This window comes from Pezoporus wallicus, unplaced genomic scaffold (assembly GCF_028554395.1).
Source record: "Pezoporus wallicus isolate ANWC-B61680 ecotype Strahan unplaced genomic scaffold, APGP_CSIRO_Pwel_v1 contig_4309, whole genome shotgun sequence".
In the NCBI taxonomy this organism is placed as follows: Eukaryota; Metazoa; Chordata; class Aves; order Psittaciformes; family Psittacidae; genus Pezoporus; species Pezoporus wallicus.
The window spans coordinates 959,704-969,861 of record NW_026638191.1 but is presented as its reverse complement, the minus strand read 5'-3'; the positions used below and the strand labels follow the sequence as shown (position 1 = coordinate 969,861).

General features: G+C 49.3%; 1 protein-coding gene across 2 annotated transcripts; it reads right to left on the bottom strand.

The window, feature by feature from the left end:
• Positions 1 to 738: 738 nt before the first annotated feature.
• LOC130599397 (sulfate transporter-like) lies at positions 739 to 9,309 on the bottom strand. 2 transcript variants are annotated; one of them, XM_057409828.1, is made up of 3 exons: positions 6,869 to 9,309; positions 3,136 to 3,766; positions 739 to 2,334 (listed from the first exon to the last, which is right to left on the bottom strand). In XM_057409828.1, exons 2-3 carry the CDS (start codon positions 3,751 to 3,753, stop codon positions 739 to 741), a joined length of 2,214 nt encoding a protein of 737 aa, XP_057265811.1. In that variant the 5' UTR covers positions 3,754 to 3,766; positions 6,869 to 9,309. The 2 variants fall into 2 exon arrangements, with proteins under 2 accessions (XP_057265811.1, XP_057265810.1); XM_057409827.1 differs by lacking the exon at positions 6,869 to 9,309 and having other exon boundaries at positions 3,136 to 4,344.
• Positions 9,310 to 10,158: the final 849 nt, after the last annotated feature.

Sequence of the window (10,158 nt, the reverse complement as noted above, 5' to 3'; positions counted from 1 at the left end):
ATGGTGGTTAATACCAGGGTGCCACGGGGAACAGGATTTTTAGGCGTAAAGCTTGGGTCGCTCACAGAGCCCTGCAAAGCTTCCTCCTGTGGTTGCCCCTGCAGCAGCGATACCTGTTCTGCGGCAGCACCTCTAACACAGGACAGGGCTGTCCCATGCTGGGGGCCCTTACAGCCAGCTCCGAATGTCACCCTGTCAGTGAGGGCACGGCTCCAGCCCGGAGGTGCTGCCGCTCACCTCCTGCTCCCGCACATCCCTGCCGGCGGGTGCTCCGGACGGTGGGTGCGCTCCGACAGAGACAGCGCTTCGGCCCCAGCCGCTCGGAGCAGCGGGCACCGGCACAGCCCCGCTGCCCCCGGCGGCGGCGGCTCCAGGGGCGGAGGCGCTCGGGGTCGGCCCCGGGTTCAGCCGAGCAGCGCGGCTCGATCGTGCCCCCCAGAACCCACCCGAGACACGGGTCCCGGCACCCACGGCACCTCCTGCCCCACAGCCCTTCCGACAGGGACAGGGGTGAAACCCCATCCAAGCTCTTCTCCCACAGGACAGCCCTTGAGAAGCCACTCGGATTTTCCACCAATTCGCAATGCCTGTTGAAATCCACACCTTCTCCATGCCTGCCCCATGCCTGCTGCTGACAGTTCATCAAAGTCTCTTTTGCATGCTCTGAGTGCAGACTAAAACTGCTCTCAAGTACATCCCAAGCCTGTCCCCATTAGGCAACAGTCCTTACACACAGCTTTATAAAGACACCTGGAAGTTCAGGTCTTCAGCATCCTGGAGAGCATCCTTGTCCTTGCTCTCTTCCTGCTGGACACGGTACCACCGTTCAGCAAACAGCACGGCATCGTGGATGCTGTGGAAAGCCAGCTGCCCACCACTGTCTGCCTCGCCAGCCCAGCCTCCCTCCCGGAGCCGGTGGCGGAGGGAAGGGTTGCAGTTGGCCAGGAGTACCTGAACACCAACCTCCTTATAGTCATGACGTGTCTCCTTTAGCACTGAGAGACCCACGGTGTCTATGAACTGCATTGCCCCACAGTCAAGGATGAGGGTGTGCATGTCTAGGGAGGGAGGACAGGCATCCTCTGGAGGCTTCCCAGACCTTTTCTTGGCTTGTTTCAGGCAGACAAACCTGGTGCCGAAAAAGCTCTTTCTCTTGCCTGGGTCTGCATTTGCCTGGGCCTCCACCTTTTGGTGCTTAGCAGTCAGCAGGCCAGGATTTACCCCTGTTTTCTCATAGAGAACAGTCTTGAAATAGTCCTTGTTGGCATAGTAGAGAGATGACTCGAAGCGGAAGATTTTGATGTTGGCAATGCTGCTGAGCTGCTTGTATGTGGACTGGTCCTCATAGATTTCCGTGCTGCTGACCTTGCCCAGCAGCGTGGCCCGGGGCCTCTGCGTGCGGAAGATGACACAGAGTAGAGCGAAGCAGACACCCACGAGGAGCCCAATCTCTGTGGTGATCAGCGTGGAGCACAGCATGGTTGTCCACCACACCACCGTGTCCAGCTTGCTGAGCTGCCACATGCGGGGGATGTCACAGAACTTGCTCAGGCCCCCCCGCAGGTTGACAATGGTGACCACCCCCAGGATGGAGGTCTGCAGTGAGTAGAAGAGCGGGGCAATCCACAGCAGCACTAGCAGCAGCACCAGAGAGGTGACCAGGCCAGAGACCTGGGTCTGTGTCCCCGTGGACTCCTTCAGCAAAGTCTTGGTCAGGGCTGCAGAGCTGGCAAAGCAGTAGAAGAAAGAAGGGATGAGGTTGCACATGCCAATGGCAATCATCTCTTGGTTCGCACGGACAGGGTAGCCATGCTTTTTGCCAAAGATTTCTGCCAGGGAGACGGTCATAGCAAAGCCAATAACAGCAATGGGCACAGCATCAACTGCCAGGCTGGAAAACAGGTTTATATCTGGTAGAGTGGGTTTCCTGAAACCAGTGGGGATATCCCCACAAACATCAGACTTGTATCGCTCTTCAAAGTTAAAGTAGTAAGATATTACTGTGGCTACAATGACCACCAGCAGCTCTACGGGGAACGGAGCCTTCATCTTCTCCTTATACCGGTCATTGATTTCTTTGACAGGCACTATGATGGCCAAAGCAACCAAGCTGGTAACCACGTCACAGATGTTGGTGTTCTGGATGTATCTGAAAAGGTCAATCCATGTGAGGATGAAGGACCCTACCCCTTCATGACGAGGGATTTTCAGTCCCAGGAGATACTTCATCTGTGAGGTGATAATGGTGAGGCTGGAGCCGGTCACAAAGCCACTGAGGAGAGGTTCTGACAGGTAGACAGACACAAAGCCCAGCTGTAAAACCCCCAGCAGGATCTGAAAAGCAAGCCAGCCATACCTTTAGCATCGATGAGAAGGGCTGGAAGAGGTGGCTGTCAATTTATGTCAGTTTGCTTTCACTTCTGTCTGCTGAGCAGTCAGCGTGAGGCAGGGTACTTTGTCTTCAGTAGTTAATCTGGGGTACGACAAACTAAAGAGACCTACCTATAACACTTGTCTGTGGTTAGGGTGCCAGACAAAGAAGCCTATAAGGTCCCTACCACTGTCTCCTTACAAGCAATATGGGCACAGTTAACACAAAGTCCAGGCAGCAGCCCCATCAAAACATCACTCAGTGGCATATAACTGGTGTGATGCACAGAATATTAGTTGTCCCAGTGCAAGAGCCTGAAGCTGTTCAATGACAGGAAGGCTCAGGCAGTGAGGACATCCCCAGGGAGCATGGGCTTTGAAGGAGCCCCTGCTGATGGCAGGGCCTTTGAGAGCTGTTCTTGCCAGCCCCAAACCTGCTCTAACCTGCAGCAGAAGCTGGCCCAGCTCCAGGACTGGGGTAGTGGAAAGTGGTTCTTTCTCCTCCCTTGCTGTGTCTGATCATAAGGACATACAAGGACATGGCCTGTCATACGGGAGGAAATACCCCCCCGCCCCTTCAGTTGTGTTTGTGGGTTTCTAAATCACCACATTTGATTCAAAGGTGTCAGGGTCTAGACACATCAGGAAAGGTTTCTCATGACTTGTAAGTCTGAACCAAGAGAGGAGCTTCAAGATCTTCAGCACAGAGAAGTTCCTAGAAGGGAAAGGTCGTAAAGGAAACAGCAGAACAGCAAATATTTGTACCTGGTAAAGACCAACCAGAAAGCTCAAAGAAAGAGCCACAGTGATGGCATAGCAGCTCCTGTCACAGGCACTCGTCCCGTTACTGGAGGAGGTGGAGTTGCCCAGCAGCAAAGAGCCAGCGCTGTCATCACTGTACCCTGCTAGCTGGAGGTGCCGGGTCACAGACTGCCCAATCATCAGGCACAGGACGCCGAAGGAGCCCACAGAGTTATGGCGTGAAGTGGCCATAACAACATAGATGATGTTGCAGAAGAAGTTGGTGTAGATTCCGTAGATGGGATCCTGGTTGGCTAAGAGGGAGTAGGAGATGGACTGAGGGATGGCGACTATCCCCACCAGGAGCCCAGATATGACATCCCCAAGCAACTGTGTCTTGACATTGTAACAGGGAAGCCAGTCCAGCACTGGGAACAGCCGACAGAAGAAGGTGATGATGGTTTGATGAGTGCATGTGCAGACCTCTCTGGCATTCTTTAGAATGAGTTCCTTGGTGCTGAAGTCTGCAGGCTCATACTCCTCCAGTTTGACATGTATAAAGTTTGAAGGAGGCTCTTCTGGCACTGGGGAGCACAGTGTGTCTTTGCTCTGTGCTGACTTCTGTCTTGACGTGTCCTCCATTGCACCAGGAGAGCTAAGGCAGGAGAGCAGGCAGCCATGAAGCGTTGCAGTTATGTACATAAGGTGCTTTGCTTAGCTCCAGGGTTCATGCAGATTGCATGGATACATAAATAAAAATAACCTCAGACAAACCAAACAGAAAAGCACTTTCCCATAGTGCTGGTTAATTTATTGGTTTTCATTTATGGGCCTGATTAACCACAACCCTGAAACCATGGTTTGAACTGCATTCACACTGGCACAGGTGCCCACATCAGGGACAGAGCTGTAAAGCCCCCTGTGCTCCCTCCCAACATACCTCTTGTTTTGAAACAGTCCAGCAAAGTGGGCTAAAATCAGACAATATCATTTCACTGAACCTAACACTTCATCGGGAATTCTGCATTTCCTGATGACACATTCACTTAAGCAAAACCTGTTCTGAAAATGTTGGGATATTCCAAGTGATGCTTTGGGAATGTAACACACGGATAAAGGAGGCAATGTGCAAAGTAATTTTTGCTTTAACACCTCAAAATATTGAAGTACATTGCTGACTTGCATCAAACAGGCCCATCACAGGGGCTCCTGTCTGCAGAATGAAAGCATCCCACTTCTTCAGTCTCGTTAAGCACCTCCCAGAGCTGCTTCAAGATTTTCAGTCAAAATACAGGCACAGCGAAAACCTTTTTGTCAAAAATGAACAATACACACAGACAGGAGCTCTCCCAAGAGGAGATCCAGAGTGGCTGCAGTTCAGACACAGACCTGGGATGATGAGAAAGCCCGTTCTCCTGCCCTACGGGTTTGTTTCACATCACTAGTCCATCCCATACCTCTTACCTCTGGCTGCAGAGGCACACGGGGTGTTTCCTCACTACCTGGAGCTTCTCCCTTGTGGACAGATCTGTCTCCTCACCTCGCAGCACACACTGAACAAATCAAGCTTGAGGCTAACGACTGCAAACCTGTTGCCTTCGCCTTCCTTCTGGATCCTGTGCCACTTCCCTTGGGAAGAGATCTGAGTTACTCAGCCAAGCAATTGGCCCTTTTATCTAGCTCCAGCCGATGAAGATGGTGCAGCCAGCCAAACAGAGCTGTATTTTGAAAACAAACATCGTTCTGGGAGAGTATTTTTGATGAAAACTTGTTCTGGCCATTAAGAATAATTGAAGGGGTTTAGAGAAGTGCTCCTGCCAGATAACAGTATTGCTGGTATCTGGAGATGTGTTTGCTAAACAAGGAGAACGATGCAAAGAAACCTTCATGCCTGTGCTATTGCTCTGCCCCTCCCTGAACTGAGAGTGCATGGTTGCCCAAGTCCTGCTGGGCTTCTCCACTCAGGTTTTCATCTGTTCTGGACAAGCTTTTGTTCCAAAAACCAATCAAAAAGCACAGCTTGTTCCAGAATGACTTTTCTTTCCCAGTAGCTGCCTGCCTGCTCCCTGTGTGCCTGTATCACTGCCTGGCCACTTCCAGAAGCACCAGCTTCACAGTGGCTTTGTCAGACACAGCTCCGCACAGACTGCAAAGGGGTGATGATGATGCAGGGTACTTCTAGGTAGATAAAGAACTCACGATGTGTCAAACCTGCACAATCCACCTTCTGCACATGGCTTTTAGAGACCAGAGTGGATTTTTTTAGCACAAATGAAGGGTTTTGCTTTGCAGAAGTAAGCACAATTCGGTAAAGTGCAGGTTTGCATTTCTTTTGTAGGTAAAGGTGATGAATTGCATTAGCAGTCAGGGAAAAAAGGTAACATTCCATCATCCTGCATTGAAACAGCAGCCTCATAAATACCTGCTGTAGTTGGTCTGCCCTTGTGATCCCTGCAAACAACCTGCACCAGACCTCTCAGCACACACTCCCACTCACCTCATTCTTCACCCTTCGCTTTCCATCTCTTTTCCATCAACCTAGTCCCCAAGATTTTGCTGGCTGTGCCATTGCTCTATGGAGCAGGAATAACGGCTTCCAGTGAGGCAGCTCGGCCCCTTCCTCTGCTTCTGGCACTGACTGTGTTCTGGGCTTGGGGAGGGGGCTGAGATCCCACAGCGTTAAGGGAGATGGTGTGGGCTATGGAGGCTATGGCTATGAGCTATGGCTGTGGGCCATTTTCATAAGGCTTTGATTTAGATGCTGGGGAGACACCCTGAGGGAAGAGAAGAAGAAGATGAGCATCCTGAGCTACATTTATCTCATCAGTGGAAGCCTGTATCTCAGTAATTAGAAGTAAATAAATAAGAAACATCAGTGCTCTCTGGCAGCAGGAAGAAATGAGAGCACATGGTAGAGGAGACAGCTGCTCAATGTATTTAGCTATTTATATGCATTCTTTATTCTCTGCCAGTCCTCCACAGCTCATATATTTTCAGGTACATCTGTTGATAGCCCCCCTTCCCCTTCTTTCAGTAATGGACTGTATCTTTCCTTAATATTGTCGTTCCTCCTGTCTTTAAAAGATGATCCCTTCGTATGCTTTATAATCCTTCCTAGACATTGCTCATTATGTGTCTTGGCCTGCCTGATGTAGTCTCTACTTACTGATTTAGATTTTCCACCTTCTTCCTCAACAAATGACCCAGATTTCTATTTTCTGTATGGTTCCTTCATCCTGAAGTTCAGTCACTGAAGAACTGGTGAGTCAGTCACCAAAGAGCTGGCCAGGCTGGTCTTTTAAGTCAGCGTGTTTGCTGGGATGACACACATCTGAGCACAATTCATCTCTGGGGTTTGATCTTATTTAGGAAGCATTAATTTCCAGTTCTGCATCTCTGACCTGTCCACCATGAAAATGGGACAAAGCACTTTTTCCATTTGTGACAGGATCCAGGCTACCTATAACCTCCCCCCTGCCTTCACAGCTTGCTGCTGCTTTTCTTTCCTACTGCCACCTTCACTCACATAATCTGGAACTTTTGTTTACTATGATTTGTTTTACTACCTGATATTGCTTGATGAGCCATATAGCCATGCTCTTCCACCTCCTCAGGGAATAGGTTTTGGGGAGCAGTTCTTTTCCATTCCTTCTGCCTCTGTGCCTCCCCTGCCATCCTCCCCTACACTTTTTTCCTCCCTTTCTTGTGCACAGATTCCCAGTTGCTTTTATACACTTAACTTTAAAATATTCCATACTTTCACTGCAATTACATTCTCAAGCTCCTTGTCCCAGCTGGCTTCCCCATGCATTTCTGTTCTGCAGAGGTTCTCGGTACCAAACTCTTCAAAACAGCAAACCTCCATGCTAGGGCAGGTTCTGCGCAGTCCTCTCCGTGATGGAAGTTCAGGCTGTGGCTCGGAGGTCATTTTATGTTCTCCATCCTAGCAGAAGGGGTGTAAGAACATAGTGACACTGAGCACTGTGTACATCTCTGAAACCACTTCTACTGCATGAGGTGAGGCAAGGGCAGGAACTGCAAACACTTCACCTTTGATCTAGAAAATGTGTGTAAGACAGCTTAAAAAAGAAACCCACAACAGAACTTCATGTGACCTTGAGCCGAGTGAGGCTGCACTGCTCCAAATGCAAGGTCACTACAGCTAACTCCTGAAACTGTTTGTTTTCAAACTCATCTTGAAGAGCCGTTCTTTATTGCCACTATAAACTCACTTAACTGTTTAGCTCCATTCTGGGCAAGGCTGGGTTGGGCAGATGGTATCAGCCTGAACCATGCAACTGTAGGCAGTATGTTGCCTGCCAGCAGCATGGCACCCTCTGTTTTCAAGACAAGCAGAAAGCATGAAATCCCAAGTTTGCACTTACGGCATAGTATATGAGGAATGTATCATCCATCTATGCAACAGCCATTGCAGCAGGCTAGCAAGAGAGCAGCACAAGTCCAAGTTCCAGGTACATGGAAAATGCAGTAGTGGGCTGTTGTCTTTCCTATCCTAAAGCAGAAAAAACCCATGAAATTGTGTCTGAGATTGTTACCCAGGCACTTTGCAGTGGGTAAGTGCTGCAAATTCAAGTCTCGCCACTGTGTCCATGCACCAATTCTGTTTAGCAGGATGAGCTGACATCTCTCATTTCCTTTAGAACAGAGCTAACTGCACTGCACAAGGATTTTTGATTTGCCTTAAGGCTTGTAAATACATTGACAACTGTTTGGCTTCTGGAAGCCTGTCAAATAGCAGCACACATGTCTTGGCTCCATAAATGGGCCAGCCTGGCTTAGTACACGGCTGCACCCCTCTGCTCCACAGTTACTTATCACACGCAGCTTTACAGAAAAACAAGGCAAGCGAGCCAGGTAATGGTGCCAGGTATCTAAGAGAGATGCTTGTCTTTCCCTTCAGATATGGGACTTGACAGTCTTTTCAGATGGCTGCTGGATCAGTTCCACTTGGAAATGAAATGTCAATACATATACATTTGCAAATCATCTTCTTTCTTAAGGGAAATAGAAGGAAAAGGAGATAAGCCCAGAATTGGTCCCACTGCTGAGACAGAGCAAAATGCCACAGAAGCATCCAAAGGCAAAAAAGCTGAACAGAACCTCTTGGATGGTTTCTTGGGAAGCAATTATTCACATTTCTGCAAGAGATAACAACAGAGAACGTGGAAGCAGCGCACCAGGACTTCCCAGAAAATAGAACAGCTTTTGCAGCTTCCCACTACTTTGCAAGGAAGTTTATGCTAACACACAGGGATCACAGCAGAGCATGCAATGCGAAGACGAAGTTCTCTCCAGACACAAATACTATGAGGCAAAAAATGTCATTCACCCTGTGACTGCACATGGTAATGCAGTCACAGCACTCCAGAGTTTGAGAGGGACCAGGGAATCTACAAATAAACATGATAAAGAGCAACTATTTAAGCTACAGCTCACTCCCAGCAATTAACCGTGCAGACAGACATGCAAGGCATGTTTTTTAGTCTATTTTGAAAGCTGTGAGATGGACCATATGTCCTTGCAAAGCAACTAAGTGCAGAGGTAGCAGATCTAAAAGAATGTGGCTGCAGAGGTCACATACCCATCAACTGTGCAGCCACTGAGGACGGTACACAGCGGTCCACTCTGCTAACATCCTGCTACAAGCCCTTCCTCCAGCACTGATGCCCACTCCTAGAAGATGGAGAAAAGAAACATTTCCAAGCACATCACAGTAAGCATTTGAGGAGCACTCCCAATTTATATAAGGAGGGTAAAAATAATTCCCTGCTAACTTCTGTGGCACTTCATGCTGTTTTCATGTTTTTCTCTGCATGACGAATGTCCAGTGCTTATGACCCTTTTCCAAATGATCAAGTTGGTAATTGCAAATGCTATAATGGCTCTGTAAGCAGATTAAATAGATTACAGATGAATGCAGTGAAATAAAGTCAGGGAGGCACATCTTTATTTCATACTGAACTGGCATTCAGCCCAGGTCATTTGGCATCAGTTCAGGCTCGACCCGTGTGTGCTGCTCACGAGCCCCCCATGGCACCAAGGCCGTGTCGGCGGGATGCTGCTTCCCCCTGTAGCTGTTGGCTGGCTCACAGGGTCACCCTACCTGTAGGTACAACTTGCCCCACTGCAGCATGGCAGGCTCTGTGTCAGGCAGAGCTGCGCGGGCTCCTGAGCTCTCCCAGCAGCATGCACCAGCTCATGGCACACCAAGGCAGTGGACAGACAAGCTATGGAGGGTACATCTCAACACCACAGGACAGAAAGATGTTCCTGCAGATGGGCAAGAAGCCCAGGAACTGCAGCACATCTCCAACTACCTGCTATACAAGACTGGATCTCCTATTAGATTTCAAACTGAAGGAGAAACTTTTCCACACAACAAAGCAGTGAGGCAGGCTGCCACAGGGTGTGGTGGGAGTCAAGATGATAGTAAAGGAAATGTGAAGGAAGCCTCGTGAAGAAGTGCTGCAAAAGCTGTGACAAAGGTGTAAGTGCTCAGGAAGTTTCTAGCCTGCTGCTTACCAGGCACTGGCAGGGCTCTGCATGGACTGGATCCCTGATGCACCTTTCCCAATCAGCTTCCACCAGCCTGTGACCCAGGAGACAGGGCTGGGGGGTCTCCTCTAGTGCAGGAATATGTTTGGTGAGAATTAGTTGTTCACAGGTAAGATAGGGCCTTGAGCACAGATAAAGGTGCTGCTGATTGCCCCTTAGCTCTGTATCAGCATGAATCACTCATTCAGCTGAAGGCAGTGGCTGTCCCATGCTTTTCAAGAAAGCAGAAAGCTCTTGCTGGCATTCCCCATAATTGAGTGCTCCTACGGCTCTTTTGGCATCAACACAAAAATAATACCATGTGCTCTGAGGTTTCCTAAGGTAAAAGGCATCCTCAAGTAAGAGCTGAGCAGTGCTGGATTAAGAAAAGCTTTTGCAGAACTCAAGGACATGATAATGCTCACAGTAACTGCCCAGAACTGCACCCAGAGCTGCTCTAATTTCTGCTCTGACTGACTGGCCATGACCTGA